At 44.8% G+C, this 18853-nt stretch overlaps 3 protein-coding genes across 4 annotated transcripts in view; all 3 read right to left on the bottom strand.

Annotated features, from left to right (window-relative positions):
* Nucleotides 1–953: 953 nt before the first annotated feature.
* On the bottom strand, nt 954–7874 carry LOC147240195 (H-2 class I histocompatibility antigen, Q10 alpha chain-like). 2 transcript variants are annotated; one of them, XR_015111112.1, is made up of 8 exons: nt 7635–7873; nt 5624–5896; nt 4413–4718; nt 3209–3493; nt 2677–2797; nt 1719–1778; nt 1316–1381; nt 954–1159 (listed from the first exon to the last, which is right to left on the bottom strand). XR_015111112.1 is itself a non-coding variant. In XM_086192533.1 (8 exons), the coding sequence occupies exons 1-8, from the start codon at nt 7687–7689 to the stop codon at nt 1098–1100; spliced, it is 1227 nt and encodes a 408-aa protein (XP_086048659.1). In that variant the 5' UTR covers nt 7690–7874; the 3' UTR covers nt 954–1097. The 2 variants fall into 2 exon arrangements, 1 of the variants encoding a protein (XP_086048659.1); XM_086192533.1 differs by having other exon boundaries at nt 1719–1775; nt 2675–2797; nt 7635–7874.
* Nucleotides 7875–8122: 248 nt separating this feature from the next.
* Nucleotides 8123–12602, bottom strand: qrfp (pyroglutamylated RFamide peptide). The gene is made up of 2 exons (XM_086192534.1): nt 12178–12602; nt 8123–10476 (listed from the first exon to the last, which is right to left on the bottom strand). The coding sequence occupies exons 1-2, from the start codon at nt 12199–12201 to the stop codon at nt 9907–9909; spliced, it is 594 nt and encodes a 197-aa protein (XP_086048660.1). The 5' UTR covers nt 12202–12602; the 3' UTR covers nt 8123–9906.
* A 2539-nt stretch (nt 12603–15141) lies between these two features.
* Nucleotides 15142–18853, bottom strand: part of LOC147240193 (LIM domain only protein 3-like) — a 4500-nt gene continuing 788 nt past the window's right edge. Inside the window, exons 2-5 of the mRNA XM_086194312.1 lie at nt 18762–18853; nt 16744–16852; nt 15976–16674; nt 15142–15838 (exon numbers count right to left, since the gene is read on the bottom strand). The exon at nt 18762–18853 is cut by the window's right edge and continues 87 nt beyond it. Of these exons, the coding sequence (XP_086050438.1) occupies nt 16393–16674; nt 16744–16852; nt 18762–18853 (483 nt within the window). The 3' untranslated portion in view covers nt 15142–15838; nt 15976–16392. The remainder of the gene's footprint in view (nt 15839–15975; nt 16675–16743; nt 16853–18761) is intronic.

Raw genomic sequence — 18853 nt, 5'->3', positions numbered from 1 at the left:
ATATACACATATATACATATATGTATATATGTGTATATATATACACACACATATATATGTATATATAGGTATATACATATATATGTATACATATATACATACATATATACACATACACACATATATATACATATATAATATATATACATATATATTATATATATACATATACATACATATATATAACATATATACATACATATATATACATATATATACATATACATATATACATATACATATATATATACTATATATATATACACACATATATATACATATATACTATATATACATATACACATATATATATATACATATATATACATATACACACATATATACATATATAATATATATACATATATACATATACATGTAATATATACATATATACATACATATACATACATATACATATATACATACATATATAATATATATACATATACATATATACTATATATACATATACACACATATATACATATATAATATATACATATACATACATATACATATATAATATATACATATATAATATATACATATATATAATATATATACATATATATATGTATGTATATAAATGTGATCAAACAGAAGTCTGAGAGGAGATACATCTTAAAATCAATCAGAAAATAAGTCCATCAAGAGTGCGGAAGCTAAAAAACACAGACAGGATTTGCAGCCCAGTAACCGGGGCCGAAACCAACGGCAACTATTCACCTGTCAGCAGGTGCACTTGCTGCCTGACCTCCACGTCTTTCTGCAGTAAACCTGTGGGCCAAACTTCTGCCCTGACAGTGTGAGGAAGGGCTTCCATCCATCTGAACAAGCCAACGCTTCATACTTCCCAACCATTCGAGGCCAGTGTAACACCAGAGGGGTGCATCCAGATGTTCCCTCCACAGCCATCAGACAAGGCAAGAACTCAGTCACTTTCACAAAGATAAATGGGAACCAGGTAGAAAGTTTAATAAATGCTTGTTAGTCTGAATTCATCTGTCTGGTTCTTGACATGAGAGGCTCTTTTGCTATGAATTTTGGGTAAATCACCCTTTTTTCTACAGCATGTGGCCACAAGAGGTCATCCATCACGCTGTTTGGTCAGTGTCAGCTCCAGTGGAGATGCCCGAGTCGAGAGACGAGTGTGAGCCTGTGGGGAAAGAGGAGACTTGACGATGTTCCAACAAGTAGTTTGTTCAGCAGAGAGCTAAAAGTTCTAAGAAGTACTGATAACAAGGTGGACTCATCAGGACCTCATCTCTCTTCTCATATCTACCACTGCTCTTTGTCATGGTTCAAGTTTTACCCTGGCTGGTCTTCTCAGGACCTCCATTCTCTGGGATCTCTTTGTTCTTCTTTTCGTCCAAAGCGACTTCATAAAGAACAGAAAGACACAAATTAATAATTTAATAGGAACAAGCTGTGTCCAAGTTTTGAGGACGAGGAACGTCCATTAAACGGCTCCCTGTAATTTGAGGGTCTCTGAGTAGCTGCCAGTAAAATTTGTTCATTACAAGAAAGGGTTCTCAAACGAGCTAATTAGTCAGATGAGACACACGAGCCAAAAACAAGTAGTTTGTTCAGCAGAGAGCTAAAAGTTCTAAGAAGCACTGATAACAAGGTGGACTCATCAGGACCTCATCTCTCTTCTCATATCTACCACTGCTCTTTGTCATGGAAGAACGTCTGAGATCAGGTTCAAGTTTTACCCTGGCTGGTCTTCCTCAGAAGATCTTCATTCTCTGGGATCTCTTCATCCGTAGCAACTTCATAAACAGCAGAAACACACAAAGTTAACAAGTACAAACTGTCTCCACAGGACCTCCAGGGACCTGTTGCACCTTTGAAGGCCCAAAAATGCTTGTTTTTCACGGTGGGGAAAAAAATCTGTCCTATTGGGAGTTAAATGGATGTAAAAAAGCAAATAATTTAATAGGAACAAGCTGTGTCCAAGTTTTGAGGGTCCATTAAACGGCTCCCTGTAATTTGAGGGTCTCTGAGTAGCTGCCAGTAAAACTTGTTCATTAGAAGAAAGGGTTCTCAAACGAGCTCGCCCGTCAGATTTAACCTCAATGTTAGAGAAGGCTGGTTAGTTGGGATTATGAAGCAGATCACGAAGTAGCAGATAAGAATGGCTACATGAATGGAATCTTCTCAACTGGACAAATCATCTCATGAATTAAAAGAAGCATCATATTTACCTGGAACACGTTTACCTTTGGCAGCGTTCCCTGACACCAAACACATGATCAAACTGGTGAGCAGCAGAACGCAGGACTACGTCCCAACCACATGAGCACTGCTAGCTCACCATCGCAACTTGTGAAGTGAGAAATGGACTTTTTCTCAACACTGACAGTCAGGTGGGGCAGAAGAAAATGTGAACCAACTCTTTTTCATGGTCAGGTGTGTTATTGTTGTGTGATTTAAAATATTTAAAGTATTGGTACAGAAACTCTTTGGTTCAGCAAATCAAGGATAAGAAAGTTCCTGATGGCCAGGACCGTCTGTGACGACTCCATGGTAATAAAGTCATTGACCTTTGCACCACGATAAGGATTTTGCACAAACACACATCTCCCCCTGAGACTACAGGATCACCAAACACCTCATACACCGCAGAGGAGGACTTCCTCATGACTTCAACCATCATATATGCACCTACCTTTTTTTTTCCTTATACACATGAAGACCACTCCAACAGCCAGCGAGAGGGTGACCACGACTGCCACAAACACACCAGCCAGGAATGCAACGTTTATTCCTCTGCCGCCAAGAAACCCACCATCTACAACACAGGAAACAGTCACCTTCCGTTCGTTGCCAGGCGACTTCAGCATCACTGCCACGTAGCTTCATGTGACTGTTGCTACGTGGCAGGAAAACACCACCAGGGCTATCAGGGTCAGCGCCAGCACTAAGAACTCATGCGTGATGGACGACACACGTCCGACTCCTCCGTGGGGACGACTGTAGCGTGTGGACGCTCGTTATCATTTTTACGGTCAATAAATGGATCATTTTTCTCTTGGTAAAACTATTAAATGGTCAATTCGACTGCGACACCACATGATGGTTCAATGAATCCAATGCAATTTCTGAATACGGACCAGGAACGGGCTCTTGCTCGTCAGGTTTAGTCTTTCCATTTCTTTTTCATCCCACCCAACTGACAGATGCTGTCAGAAGAAGTTCTTACCCCAAAGCTTTTCAAGCCTCAATCCAGATGCTTGATGGGTGACCTCACAGGTGTACTCAGACGTGTCACTCTTTAGAATCTCCACGCTGTCTCTTCTCTGGAAGGTGGCATCTTCATTGGGTCGAACATTAGAGGAAGTCACTCCGTCGTCTCTGGTTAAAACGCGGCCGTTCCTTTTGATCTTCAGGCTGATGGTGTTGATGTGGAAACCCGTAGCCAGGCAGGTCAGCATGATGTTCGATTCAAGTTTGGCAGTTTTCCCAAAGACGTAGACGTTAGGTTCAGCTGGAGGGACGAGCAGGATTGAGGCGAGGTCAGTTCTTCTTAAATACTCTAAAATAATGATGCAACTCCAACTACAAGATCAGATGTGCCAAATGGATAACACACAAAGACATACAGGTGGCACGAACGAGACGTCTAGATTCCACGGGCGCCTCTCAATGACATCACAAGTGTGACGCAGCTTCAACCCCCCAGGAGCTTCCCAGAGGAGTGTCGTGCTGTTGTTGACTGATTTTTGTGCCGCTAGCATTGATGAGTGAGGAATGGAGTTTAATTGTGGGATTTTTCTGTAGAAGTTACATTTACTGCTGCTTCCGTCTAGCTGTGCTGTTGCCGATCATCCAGTCATGAATGACAGACTTGTGTTTCAGTTAAAAACCTCATGTCCTTTACAGCCGTCCGTCTCCATACGATGGGTCAGCCATTTTGGAGAGCCATGAGGATACAGGACGAGTGAGGTGTGCCTTCTTGAGTGGAGGTCACATTCAGCCGTGGTCTCTAAGCCAGCATATGACCACAGGGGCGGGGTTAAAAGTCCGCCTTAGAGCTATTGATGCAGTGAAGCAGATCTGCTTTCTTGGAAACAGGTTTTTGTCTTGGTGGAAATGGTCGGCGTGCCGCTACTTCAGATACTTCACTAAGTTAGAATTTGTAGCCTCGGTGTCTTTGATTAGCACTTGGTTGTAGCATGAAGCTAGCATACAAGCTGGTTGCATCACTCACATTTCTGGTATTATTCTCCTCAAAGGAGCAGTGTTTTAATGAATGGATGAATGATTGAACGTATGAATGTTGTGATCAAAGCATTCAGAGGTCCAGGATGACTTTGATCTCCCACTTTGATGGGCTCAAAGTCTGAGATTGTCAGGGAGGTTTACATAACATAAACATAAATTAAAAACAGGTTTTCTATACATACGTTTTTCTGACGAATGCTTTTGCTCAAATGCAAGAAACTTGCTCATCCAGTCGATGCACTCCCTCTCCAGGTAGGTTTTGGTGTAATCTTTCAGGACCATGACATCATCCCATTTCCTCTTGGTCACAGATGCCGCATTAATGGCGGCAACCCAGATGTTATTGGAGGTGTCAAAGGCCAGGAAGTCTGATCCATCGTAGCTGTACTTGTCTATGCACTCTAGGAACTTGATTTTGGTGTTGTTTTGTGTTGGGGGGGACGGCATCTCTCCCTTACAGCCATGTATCCACTGGAGAACGTGGACGTCTGAGGGGAACAATGGTGAAACAAGAGTGAAGATTTCTGTGTTTGTTACTGCTATCGTTGCCATAGTTACAGCTGCACTGGGTCATTTAATTGGACTGCTGCTGTTGTCACAGTTTATAAGACCCCAGGAAGAACAGGTTGAATGACAGAAGTACGTCCCCCTCTGAACAGGAGGTGGCAGTACTCCCCCTCTCAGCTGAGCGTGAGCAGATTTCTCTTGGTTCATCTTTGGTGTTAAACGTGTTATCCAGCAGCATCTCTGTTGAACAGCAGGCTTAAATTCAAAAACTATCAAGAGAAACAGACAACTCCTGAATCAGAGTCAGCATAAAGTTCATCTCAGTGGCAATGTTTCACAGAACTGTGAAGTAAATATTGAGTGGTTTTCAGACATGCTGTGGAAGACCAATTGTGAACCAGGTTAGGTATGTGTCGGTCCGCCAGAAGGTGGCGATGTAGTCAGCGTTACAGTGGCTGCACCAGCCAGCGCAGAAGAAGAAGAAACCCAGCGAGGCATCAGGTGGGCTCATTGTTCCACGTTCACCAGGTGAAGATGGAGGGAGGCCCGGTGGAGCGACTGTCAGCTGGACCAGGTGTCATAGTTCTGTGGTGCCAGCTGGTGGACATGTTGGACACCAGGACAGACAGACGGTGGCAGAACCAGCTGCTCAGTCACATGACTGTAGATTCTCTACGTCAGTTTATGTGGATCAGGTGCTTCCAGCTCCTACTTTGAACGGTGAATCTTTTTTGTAAAAGGTACACCACCTCAAGTGAGCGTGGAACTTCACTGTGAATCTGAGGTGGCCTTTGCCGTTTGATACAAAAACCCAACATCAACGTCTCTTGATGGGAAGGTGGCGGGTGTCTGTCCAGAGACGGCTGGCGTGATGAGAGCATCTTACCTGAGTCGTTCTGTCTCATTCGCCTCATCAGGATATCGATGTTGGCTTTGAACCACCGCTGCTTGCTCTTGCGAGAATGTGTTCCCTTTTCCCAGTATTGAGCATCAAGCTCTTTCTCCATCCAGGGCTGCTTGGGAATTTTGCTGTTGAGGTCGCTGTTGAAGTAGTCGATGATCTTGCCGTCCAGCAGACCCATGGCGGTGAACTCATGGAAACCAGGGAGGTCGACAGGTTTGGAGAAGGCCGTGTAGATGTAAGTCAGAGAGTGTTCCTCTGAGTGACAGACAGAACGACACAGGGCGCCATTAAAATACTCTACATGTACAAGTCCTACTGTAAGGGGCAGATAGAGTCGCAGTAAAACTACAGGTATTAGGACATAATTAGACGATTGACAAATCATCTATCAGATGATTGCTTGGAATGAAATCAAAGCCCGACCATGTGTTGTGTTTGCTGAGGGCCAAACGTGTGTCAAAGCACCATTTACAATGAAGTAGTGTTGCTGTGCTCAAGGGTCTACAGATTTAAGGAAACACATCATGTATGTGTGTGTTTGTGTATATATATATACATATATACATATATATACATATATACATACATATATATACATACATACATATACATACATATACATACATATATATACAAACATATACATACATATATACATATATATACATACATACACATATATACATACATATACATACATATATACAAACATATACATACATATATACATATATATACATACATATACATATATACACACATACATATATACATACATATACATACATACATATATATACATACATATACATACATATATACACATATATACACTGTATATGTGTATATATATACATACACAGTATATATACATATATATGTATGTATATATGTATATATATATACATATATACATACATATATACATACATATACACATATACATACACATATATACACATATATGTATATGTGTTTATATGTATGTATATTTACATATATATGTACATATATGTGTGTGTGTATATATATATATATATATATATATATATAGCCAGATGTTGTATGATGTATATATATATATATATATATATATATATATATGAGTCAAAACTGGCAGCTTTTTTACTAAAATGAGCTCGTGGTTTGAAACGACCAATGAGGACGACGGAGCGGGGAAGGCCAGGCAAACCACCGTTCATTAATTATCGAGTCAATGCGTTGTGTGGCGTTGTGGCGTGTAACACAAGCTCATATAATTTAAATAATAGTATGACGTCACATAACTGAGAAACTTGGTCTCAGAGTGAGAAGCAGCTCCAAACAGCAGCCATGAGCCGCAGGCCCAGAGAGGGCCGGCAGGGTGGAACATGACTAGAACTCATGTCATGACGAGTGCGGTGGTGACCTGCTCCACATGGAGAGGGTCCGGAGATGCTGGGTGATTCAGCTCTGTCTTTTTGACATTCAATATTTAATATTTGTGGTTATCACTTCATTTCATTTTCAAGGTTTGGACACCTGTGAACACTGACATGGACAGAGCAGAGACGCTGATGTGTTGCTCCTGCTACCGACTGACGTCACACGGAAGCACAAGGCTCGACCGAGCAGTGCGCTGTTGTAGGCTGAACGCGTAGGGTTATGATTCCATGAGTTTAATAATGATAGGGGGTGATCTGAAGGGGGCCAGTCTGAGGCACGACCCTCCAGGCTCAGACTGAGTCCCACTCCGGTCCTGGGACATGTCTTCCTGCTGTATCTCTGAGTTTCTGATCAGCCGCCACGGACACGATCGTTCCTCGGGTCTGTTCGGTTCGCTGATCGATCGATCGATCGATCGATCCATCAGTGTAACAACTTTGTGTCCACACGTAATAATCCAGCATATTTTCACTAATGTGAATAGAAAATACTGGTATATCAGTTTAACAGCTAAATACGCAACAACATGAAACTTCACTTTCTGTTTCGTCTGTAGAACCGAACTTACCGCCGCTGGCGCTCAGGCCCCCCATCAGGAGGACCAAACCGAGGAGGCTCAACATTTCTGCCTTCAGAAGACCCTCTGACACCGACTTCTACCGGTACTGTCACGCTCAAGCAACTTTCAGCAGGTGCGTTCAGGTGCTGCGCATCGACTCCACGAACCGCGCTGAGTTTCGTTTCCGTCACAATTAACTTCCGCATAACACACGGCGCAACATAAACGGCAGTCAGGGGAAGATCATCCCGACAAGGAGCAGCCGCCAGTGTTGGGGCTGAGGAGTGAGGGGAGCTTCAGGCGGGGACTTGAGCCCTGAACGCATCACATCCTGGTTGTCGTGGCCTCAAGTCCATGTCGCGACTGTCGCACCAGTCTGACTGGGTCCACTAGACGGTTACTGCATACCAAAGAAACGACAATAAATGAATTGCACTGCACAAGTCATCTCCATCTAGGAATTGTTCATTTATTTTCCATAAATGAGAAACTGCTGACAATGTAACAAGACGAGGATCCGTCCCATTAAATAAGAGCTCCCAACTACACTCAAGTCCCTCCACTCCACGTTAACTCCAGTCCTGAAACCTTCATCGTCACAGGCTCTCCCTAGCAGCACGCTAACGTATCGTTGATTCAGCTGAGCTGACACGGGGCAGTGTGGCTCAGAGGTAGAGAGGTCATCTAGCAACCCAAGGGTCACTGGTTCAAACCCCACTTCCCCCAGTGACCATGTCCAAGTGTCTGTGAGCAAGATACTGAACCCCTACCTGCTCCTGATGGCCCTGCAACGGACTGGTGACCCGTCCAGGCTGAACCCCACCTCTCACCCAAGGTCAGCTGGGATAGGCTCCACCCCCCCATCCTCAACACTTAAGCAGGATGGAGGGATGGAGCTGAGCTAACGTTAAAGCACTTATGCTAAGTTCAACGTTAGCGTCTGTGTTACTGAGTAACAGGCTTGTGCGAACGCTGGCTGACATGTTTGATGTGGTTGATCCAGCAAGGTTTGACTCTTAGCCGTCAGTATGAGAAATGACGGGAGTCTCCATGTCTGGGTTGAGTCAGGCAGTGGAGAAGCAGGAGGTTTCTCTCTGCTGGGCACCCCAAGCCACGTCGTGCAGGATCTACCTTCAAAGTCATGGTCATACCATCGAACTCCTGTTCCGCATGGACATGTAGGTGCCAGCAGGACCTGGAGCCGCTGTTGGCGGTGGTGCGACCGCTCATTGATGAGAATCACAGAAGCGAAGTTCCACCACCATGCTGGAGCGCCGGCAGACGATCTGGACAAGGTCATATTTAATGAAGTTTCCACAACTGCTCGCATCGCCTCTCGCTTCATCCGCCGCCATGAGAGAACAACCTTAAACAAGTGCTTTTACTTCTGTGTCATCGAGCTCAACCACTCCTGCTCGTCTCTGATTGGTCCAGCCAACATTTGACCTCTGCAGCCGCCAAGATGACCTCCGCTGCCAGACTGAACCTGAGCGCAGCCTGGGCGGAGTGGAAGGAGAGCAGAGCGAAAATACTGTCACAGGGCAGAAACGTGTGGATGTGAGTGAGCTCCAACACTTTATTCATCGTGTGTGCAAGCCAACAAATTAGCACAGAAACAAAGGCGACTCAGACATTTATCACGAAACCCCAGGGTTGACGAACACGTACGACTTAAATCTTGGACACTGATGCAGTCTGCATGTCTCACTCTAAAACAGGGGGCACCAACTTTTTCACCTGGAGCTGCATCCTGGGGCCCGAGTCTGACTAAGGACCACCAGTTTGATTCACTTTTCTGAAATCACAAATTTGCTTTGACCTTTGAACTAGCATAGGTCAGAGTTCACCTCAATTAACCAACTTTAAATCATGTTTTAACCCTTTTTTGACAGTCATTTTTTAATCTATATAAAAGCAAATGATTTAAAAAAAAAAAAGAATAGCAACAGTGAAAAATATTACATTTTTGAACAGACACCTCCTGCTGTCCTTGGGGGCTCCCTGGTGCCTGCGGGCCCCACGTTGGTGACCCCTGCTCTAAAATGTCTTGCTGCTTTGGTGGAAAAGACCCTCTAACCTACTGAGTGTTGCTCAGTGCTGACAATGCTTGTGCATTATTCAGTCACTGGATTTGTTCTTACACTGGAATAACAACGCAAAGCCTCCTGCTGTGAAAGGGAGTGACGGCAACTGTTGCATCAACGTGTGGTTGCCATGAATCACTAGAAAATATTTATATGACAACTAGGAGCATCTTCACGGTTTGTCAAACTCAGATGCTTTAGTCACCTTCTAAACCTCCACTCAAACACCTCCACGCGTCCTTCCCTGTGCCCCCTCTCCTTTCACCCCTCCACCCCCCATCAGTCCACCTCTTCCTCCCAAAGCGGAACCCGAACCCCCCTTTCTCCCGGCTGACGGCTTGAAGCCCTCCAGCAATGGAGGTCAGGGCTTGGTTCCTCTTGCCGCCGTCATCCCCCTCTCCACCCTCCAGATACTGCATGTTCTCCAGGGAGTAACCCCTGGGGACCAGGGAGAGCGACCGGGCCATCAGGTCTTTCATCTGGGCCTTCAGAACCTCCTCTTCCTCCCACGACTCATTGTGGTTTTCCTCATTAGATTCCACTGCCCTGCCCTTGGAATCCTTCAGGGCCCGCAGAGCAGCCTGGAGCTGCAAAAAGGCTGGTTCTAGGTCCAGTTCCAGTCCCAGTCCCAGTCCCAGTCCATTCCCTTCTGGCAGGAGGGCTGTGGGGGGATGGGGGAGTGATGTGGTGGACCATGGGATGGGGAGCAGGAGGGCGAGAGTGAGGAGAGCAAACGATGAGCCGCCAGGTTGGTATGACACTCGCATCTGTTCAGTGAAAAAGTCCAGGAAAGAAAGAATAAAAATAAGAATGTGAAACAAGCGATTCAAGGGGTATCAACTCACTGAAGGTTTTACAACTTCCATAAAGGTGCCCAGCAGCGTTTGAGCTGATCCTCTTATTGTCCACCATGTTTGGATCCAGACCAGCAGATAGAGACCGTCTCTCCTCTCTGGTGCTCCAGACAGATGGCTGCTTGTTAGCTTAGCTGCTGTGAATGCTAGCAGTGTGTGTGTGTGTAGTGGTGGGGGTGTAGAGAAAGACGCCTCACAAATACCCTTTTCTCCGGAACAATCTTTGCCTGCCTTAATATAAGTCGAGATGAGTTTAACGTGTATTTGATGACATTTGAAGTGCTTTTCTTTTTCCAGGTTCTTGGTCCTGAAAGTCAGTCTCAACTAACCAAATGTTCCGGTGAAACATCTAGACTACATGAGCGGAGTTCACCACAGACTGGAGGGAAATGACTCAAGCGCAGCTGGAAGCAGCTCCCTTGCTGCTGCTTCTCTCCTGAACTCTACCTTCATGTGCATTTAATTTCAGATTTTGTCCACTGAAGCTCCATGCTTGTCTTGCTTGTGCAGTGGTTGGAAGGACCTGTGTGTATGAACGGGTGTTTGTACAACACACAACTACGCCCGGCTGTCCCGACTGCTTCAGACGGTAAAAAGGAAGCAGAGAGCAAAAGAACCACAGACGCTCATTAAAGCTCATCGAAGACCGGCTGACATTTTAGTTTGGATTTAAACACCGGACAGCGATGATCCGACACGTGGAGGACGCACGCCACTGCCCTCAGGTGGGTCTGACAACCTTAGCAAGGAGACATCAACAACCTCCATGAATACCCTGGCAGCGCCCCTCCACCCCTCCAGGGACCAACGTCACCCTCCAATGCTGAACTCTTACGGCCAAGGACTTGAAGCGCGACCAGCTTCAGTCAGGGTTCTATACAGTTTTACCAGTAAGTTTCCACAACTTTCACAGGAACATTTTCACGTTCATGCATTCAAACAGGAAGTTCCGTGGTGTAATAGTGATGTACTTATCTGTATCTGTACTTGACTATCTTTTAGTCCACCACCTTTCAAAGGCAGTGCTGCACTTTTTAGGCTGCTACCTTGTGTGCGCCCATCAGTTTCTAGTCGAAGAGAAAACAACTCGATGAAGCTGAAGAGGATAAATCCCTTATAGGTCAAGGGTTCAAGGACCGAATACTCCTAAGTGTTGTGTGAAATATGTACTTTTACTTTTGGTACTGAAGTCATTTAAATGTAAAATACCATCCATCCATTTTCTACCGCTTATCCTGTAAAGGGTCGCAGGGGTGCTGGAGCCTATCCCAGCTGGGATAGAGGCGGGGTTCACACGTAAAATACTTTCTTGAAGTAAAGTAGAATTTTGAAGGAGACTTTCTGTTTATACATCACTTTTAATTTTCAACACCTGCTAAAACGGTAAAAGTGGGATGTTTGTGGGGATCTTTGTCAAGCAAATGTTTTCTTAAGTTTGAAGAAGACAGTGTTGAGGCAGCACGTCTCCGCAACGCCACTAAACTGAAAACATTTTATTTAAAATGACAACTCAAAAACAAACATCATGGCTGCAGAAGTACAAAGAACAAACCTAAGTGTCACCAGTCGGCACCAAGACAAGAAGCACAAATCATTGTGGTCTCGAGTTCTTACCTTGTGCTGGTTAACTCGACGCATCGTCTCCAACAATCAGCGACTCTGACCTTTTTAATAACTGCCCTCCCACCATCCTGGGGGGTCACAGGTCGCTGTCAGACATTGGTCATCGGCTTGATGACGCAGACTAAGTTCTGCGTTGACCCTCGTAACCTTCATTCTTTCAGCTGAGAAACCTCAGCCCACTTCAGCCACCACGCTGTAATTATCAGCCCTTGATTGGGGAGGCAATTCATACAGAGGAAGCAGCCAATTCATTAAGATGTTTGTGAGGAGAGAGAATCACCAGGAGGGGAGGACGCGCTGACACTCGCCGGTCTCTTTTGTCTTCATGGTCGTCATGAAGGTCGTCTCGCTCAAGAACACACCTGAAAGAATGTCATTCAAATGGTCTGATAGGTGAGGAAACCTCTCACTGACAAACCTGCCATCAAATGATGTCATGCTCGAACTTCAGCTGACACCAATCAACTGATTAATACACCACCTTGAGCCTTTAATTTCAGGCTATTTGTAGGTAATGAGGTTTGTGTTGGATCTGGGTGCTAAAGGATCATTCAACACTTAATTTGATCTGGTGGTAATTGCTCATCAAAAACAAAGACATTGAGTTACTTTTGAATTCATATTTTAATATTTAAATTCAATTCTTTTTTTCATGCAAAACATGAAGACTTCCCAGTATTTAGTTCATCTTTTACAATGTACATTTTCTGAGAGTTTTTAGTGTTGGTGTTTCCTCTCCTTAACTTTAAAGAACACACCAACGTTTAGTCCAGAGACAGAAAAGAAGATGGGGTCCCATGCTAGTTAGCTAAGCACAATGAATGGTAGTGGATGGGAAGTGTTAGCATTGCTCAGTCTCTGCCTGCATTAATATAACTACAGTAGTATTATTAAATACCAGTTTAACATGAGGAGACATTGTAGTGGTCGAATCAGACACGTTGCCGGAACTACTTTCCTGACTGGGCGCAGGGATCACATCATTGTGAAATTCGCGGATGACACAGTGGTGGTAGGCCTGATCTCCAACAACAACGAGATGGCTTATCTAGAAGAGGTGGAGCTACTGTTCTCATGGTGTAAGGACAACAACCTGGACTTGAACGTCACCAAAACCAAGGAGGTGGTGGTTGACTTCAGGAGAGGGCGGCAGGGGGTCCAGTATGCACCACTCAAGATCTACGGGAATCCGGTGGAGGGAGTGAGCAGTTACAGGTATCTCGGGGTACTCATCTCTGAGGACCTGTCTTGGTCTGCACACACCTCCAACCTGGTGAAGAAGGCGAGGCAGCGTTTATTCCATCTCAGGAGGCTCAGGAAATGTAAGGTCTCCAGTAAGCTGCTGTGTACCTTCTACACCGCCACAGTGGGGTCTGTACTTTCTGCGAGCATCACTGCCTGGTACGGCAGCTGCAGCTCTCAGGACAGAAAGGCTCTACACCGAGTCATCCGTTGTGCTGAACGCATCCACCGCGCTGCACTGCCCGGCCCGGCCTCCAGGACATCTACACCCAGCGGTGCAGGTGCAGGGCAAGATGGATCATCAAAGACACTCACCATCCCAACCATAGACTGCTAGATTGGCTGCCCTCAGGAAAGAGGCTTCGCTCCATCAGGGCCAGGACGGAGAGGCTGAAAAGGAGCTTCCTCCCCCAAGCCACTCGGATCCTGAACTCTTCATTCCACACCCCGGTAACTGACTGCACAACACCCTCTGAACACTGGTCACCTGACCTGTTTACATATGTTGTACATAGCCTCTGTTAACTGCTTACTTGTACATAGGAGTCTTTTTATTGGAGTATTTATTTATCTAATTCTATTTTTATTTTTCTCTTCACCATATAGCATTTTCTTAAACTTTATTATTATTTTTTTTCTTACATACTAGTGTTATATTTATATTCAGTTTCACAAGCACAGAAGTCACTTTTCATGTCACTGCCACTGTACCTGTACATTTAGGCATGTGACAAATAAAACTGGAATCTTGAATCTTGAAAGTGATTTGACGCAGCACCTCCAAAGCTCCACTGGAACTTGGGTCAACAGAACCAAAGGTTTGTTGAGGACTAGAAGAGCGACTGCTGCTACTGATGATGATGAGGAGGAGGAGGATTCCTGCAGGACACACCAGCATCCTGGACCTGAGCTAGCTGATGCTAACACTTCCCACCCACTACCAGCCATTGGGCTAAGCTAACTAGCTTGGACCTGAGCTAGCTGATGCTAACACTTCCTTCCCACTGCCAGCCATTGTGCTAAGCTAACTAGCATCCTGGACCTGAGCGAGCTGATGCTAACACTTCCCACCCACTACCAGTCATTGGGCTAAGCTAACTAGCCTGGACCTGAGCTAGCTGATGCTAACACTTCCCACCCACTACCAGATATTGTGCTAAGCTAACTAGCCTGGACCTGAGCACGCTGATGCTAACACTTCCCACCCACTACCAGTCATTGTGCTAAGCTAACTAGCCTAGACCTGAGCTAGCTGATGCCAACACTTCCCACCCACCACCAGTCATTGTGCTAAGCTAACTAGCCTAGACCTGAGCTAGCTGATGCCAACACTTCCCACCCACCACCAGTCATTGTGCTAAGCTAACTAGCCTGGACCTGAGCGCGCTGATGCTAACACTTCCCACCCACTACCAGTCATTGTGCTAAGCTAACTAGCCTAGACCTGAGCTAGCTGATGCCAACACTTCCCACCCACCACCAGTCATTGTGCTAAGCTAACTAGCCTAGACCTGAGCTAGCTGATGCCAACACTTCCCACCCACCACCAGTCATTGTGCTAGAGTCAAGCTTGGTGCTCACTAAACAAAGTCACGACTGCTGGCTCACGTTGCCTTTGTCAGGTTTATAACTCATGATGGTTTGGGCAAAAGATCAAATAAAAGTCCTGCTAAGCCATAAAATCCTGTCTGATGACATTAAATTTTTATTGTTTTTTTTAAATCAGTCAGTTGAAGAAACTCAGCAACATCACTCTTGTGTTTTAATGTCTGCTACCAGAGGTAAGAGTTTGACACGTACAGGAAGACCGACATGTTGAAGGACAACTTTGGATAAGCATTTAGAAACAAACTCTTCTACGGACACACAGCGATCAGCTACTATCGTGGTTGTAAATCGCTCTATCGTGGAATTCCTTTAATCACTTGGCTGTTAAAAACAAGCTGAGAGAGAATGAACTTCAGGGCTGACAAACTGACCAATCAGAGGAGGAGAACAGAGCTGAGTCACGCCACCCTCAGGCTTCTGGTCTTGCTGGTTCTAGCAGTAATGTGGCCTAAAAGAATCATTATTATCATTCGGTGCTCCTCCTCCTCCTCCCACCTCTCTAAACTCTCCGTAGGCCTCCATGGAGGGGCTACAGCCAGCTGCACTCTGGGAGTTGTAGTCCAGTAAGAAGGGGGGGGGTGGTGTTTTGTGGTTGGCTGGCAGCTGGGCTCAGCGGGCCAGTGAGGAGGGACAACTGCAGCTGGTCGATGGTGGTGCTGGCGAGGGGCTGTGATTGGTCACCCTGGGACAGGGAGGTGGTTTCCACAGAGAGGCCTCTCGGGGGGGCAGAAGGGGAGTTGACCTGAGAGTCGTCGGCGGAAAGGGAGCGTCTCAGCTTCGCCCGAGCATTCTGGAACCATACCTGAGTATTCAATCCAGGTGAGACAACACACAGGTATCTGATGATGTCAGAGTTGGTACAGGTTCTTCTCTGAAAGCTAGAGCGAAGCACGAGTCAATCTGACACGTTCATAACTGATGACATCACGGGACACATACCTGCAGGACTCTCTTTGGCAGGCCTGTCTTGTGAGCAAGGCAGGTCCAGTCTTTACCATCAGGGTTGTGCTTCTGGGCAAAATACGACTCCAGCGCTCTGAGCTGCTCGCTGCGGAAACACGTCCTGATCCGCTTGGTCCGCCTGCGGGCCCGCCCACCCGCCACCCTGTCATCCAGTTGTAGCTCTGGACTGCTGAGCAACTCCTCCAGTTCACCTGAGATCTGGTTTGGAGCTGTTCTCTCTCTCTCACACACGCACACGCACACACACACACACACACACACACAGTTTCAACGACAGTCTTTCAGGCCCAAAAATATCAAATCATAGAATGATCCAGATCTGCTGGAACAAACCTGTCAACGGTCTATGATCCAGGTCCCCCAGCAGCAGCAACCATGTAATCATGACACGTACTAGTACAGGGACATTTTAGTTTTGTTGATGATACTTTTACTTTCCTTTAATTTCAAATGCTGGACTTGGTCAGTGGAGTACTTTGATAAATAGGGACTTGGGATCAGCAGACATTTGGTGCTGTGGCCACACCACATTTTCTCACCTTCAGTCAGAACTGGTTGTGGTGGGGTGTTGTTGGACAGTGGAATGCCCCCGTTGCCATGGTAATGTGACTGACAGTAGAGGTTCTGACCCTGTATGCAGTACAGGTTCCCTGGCACCAATCTGATGTCACACTCCTGCAAAACATGATTGTCTGCATGTAACTGCGTTGATGCGAAATGCGATGCTAAATAATTTATGCTGACCTGGCAGGAGAAGCAGTGGGGGTGAAAGGTCAGATTACCTGACCTCATGACCAGAGCCCAAGCTGGGATTGGCTGGAAGCAACGAGCGCACTGACCACCTCCAAACATCCTGAGAGAGAAACGCCAGGAACACTGATGAGAGAAGTTGGAGGCCCTGCAGTACCCTCCAGCTTAACCTAATGTATCCATCCATCCATCCATCCATCCTCTCTCTCTCTCTCTCTATATATATATAGAGATATATACAAATATAGAGAAATACATATATATGTATATATACATATATGTGTGTATATATGAATATATACATGTATATATGTGTGTATATATACGTGTATATACGTGTATATACGTATATATACACATGTATATACGTGTATATACGTATATATACACATGTATATACGTGTATATACGTATATATACACATGTATATACGTGTATATACGTATATATACATATATACGTGTATATATGTATATATGCGTGTATATATGTATATATACGTGTATATACGTGTATATATACGTGTATACGTGTATATATACGTGTATATGTGTATATATACGTGTATACGTGTATATATACGTGTATATATGTATATATACGTGTATATATGTATATATACGTGTATATATGTATATATACATGTATATATACATATATACGTGTATATATACATATATGTATATGTGTATATATACGTATATATACACGTATATTTGTATATATACACATATATATACACGTATATATGTATATATACGTATATATGTATATATACATATATACGTGTATATATACGTATATATACACATATATATATACACGTATATATGTATATATACGTATATATACACACGTATATATGTATATATACGTATATATACACGTATATATGTAGATATACACGTATATATGTATATATACGTAGATATACACGTATATATGTATATATACGTAGATATACACGTATATATGTATATATACGTAGATATACACGTATATATGTATATATACGTAGATATACACGTATATATGTATATATACGTAGATATACACGTATATATGTATATATACGTAGATATACACGTATATATGTATATATACGTATATATGTATATATACGTATATATATAAATAATGGTCAGGTGTTTTAGGGTCAGGTGTATCACGGTCAGGTGTATCACGGTCAGGTGTACCAAGGTCAGGTGTATCAGGGTCAGGTGTACCACGGTCATGTGTATCGCGGTCAAGTGCACCACGGTCATGTGTATCGCGGTCAGGTGCATCACGGTCAGGTGCATCATGGTCAGGTGTATCACGGTCAGGTGTTTTAGGGTCAGGTGTACCAAGGTCAGGTGTACCAGGGTCAGGTGAACCACGGTCATGTGTATCACGGTCATGTGTATCACGGTCAGGTGTTTTAGGGTCAGGTGTATCACGATCATGTGTATCACGGTCAGGTGTATCATGGTCAGGTGTTTTAGGGTCAGGTGTATCAGGGTCAAGTGTATCAGGGCCAGGTGTTTTAGGGTCAGGTGTATCAGGGTCAAGTGTATCAGGGCCAGGTGTTTTAGGGTCAGGTGTATCATGGTCAGGTGTTTTAGGGTCAGGTGTATCACGGTCAGGTGTATCATGGTCAGGTGTTTTAAGGTCAGGTGTATCAGGGTCAAGTGTATCAGGGCCAGGTGTTTTAGGGTCAGGTGTATCAGGGTCAGGTGTTTTAGGGTCAGGTGTATCAGGGTCGGATGTATCACGGTCGGGTGTATCATGGTTAGGTGTATCAGGGTCAGGTGTATCAGGGTCAGGTGTATCAGGGCCAGGTGTTTTAGGGTCAGGTGTATCAGGGTCAGGTGTATCAGGGTCAGGTGTATCAGGGACAGGTGTATCATGGTCAGGTGTATCAGGGTCAGGTGTTTTAGGGTCAGGTGTATCAGGGTCAGGTGTATCATGGTCAGGTGTATCAGGGTCAGGTGTTTTAGGGTCAGGTGAACGTGAGTGTGGTTCCTGCAGACCTGCAGTAGTCCTGCTGGCAGTAGATGTTTCCGTCCCTCCAGTAGAGCGATGGGTGGCCCTGCAGCTCACACTGGCACAGGCTGCAGCGCAG

The sequence above is a fragment of the Aulostomus chinensis genome, chromosome 22 (assembly GCF_037954235.1).
Source record: "Aulostomus chinensis isolate RoL2024-O1b breed Wild chromosome 22, RoL_Achi_v1.0, whole genome shotgun sequence".
Lineage (NCBI taxonomy): Eukaryota > Metazoa > Chordata > Actinopteri > Syngnathiformes > Aulostomidae > Aulostomus > Aulostomus chinensis.
Note: the sequence above shows the minus strand (reverse complement) of the source record. Positions and strands in the feature narration are given on the sequence as shown.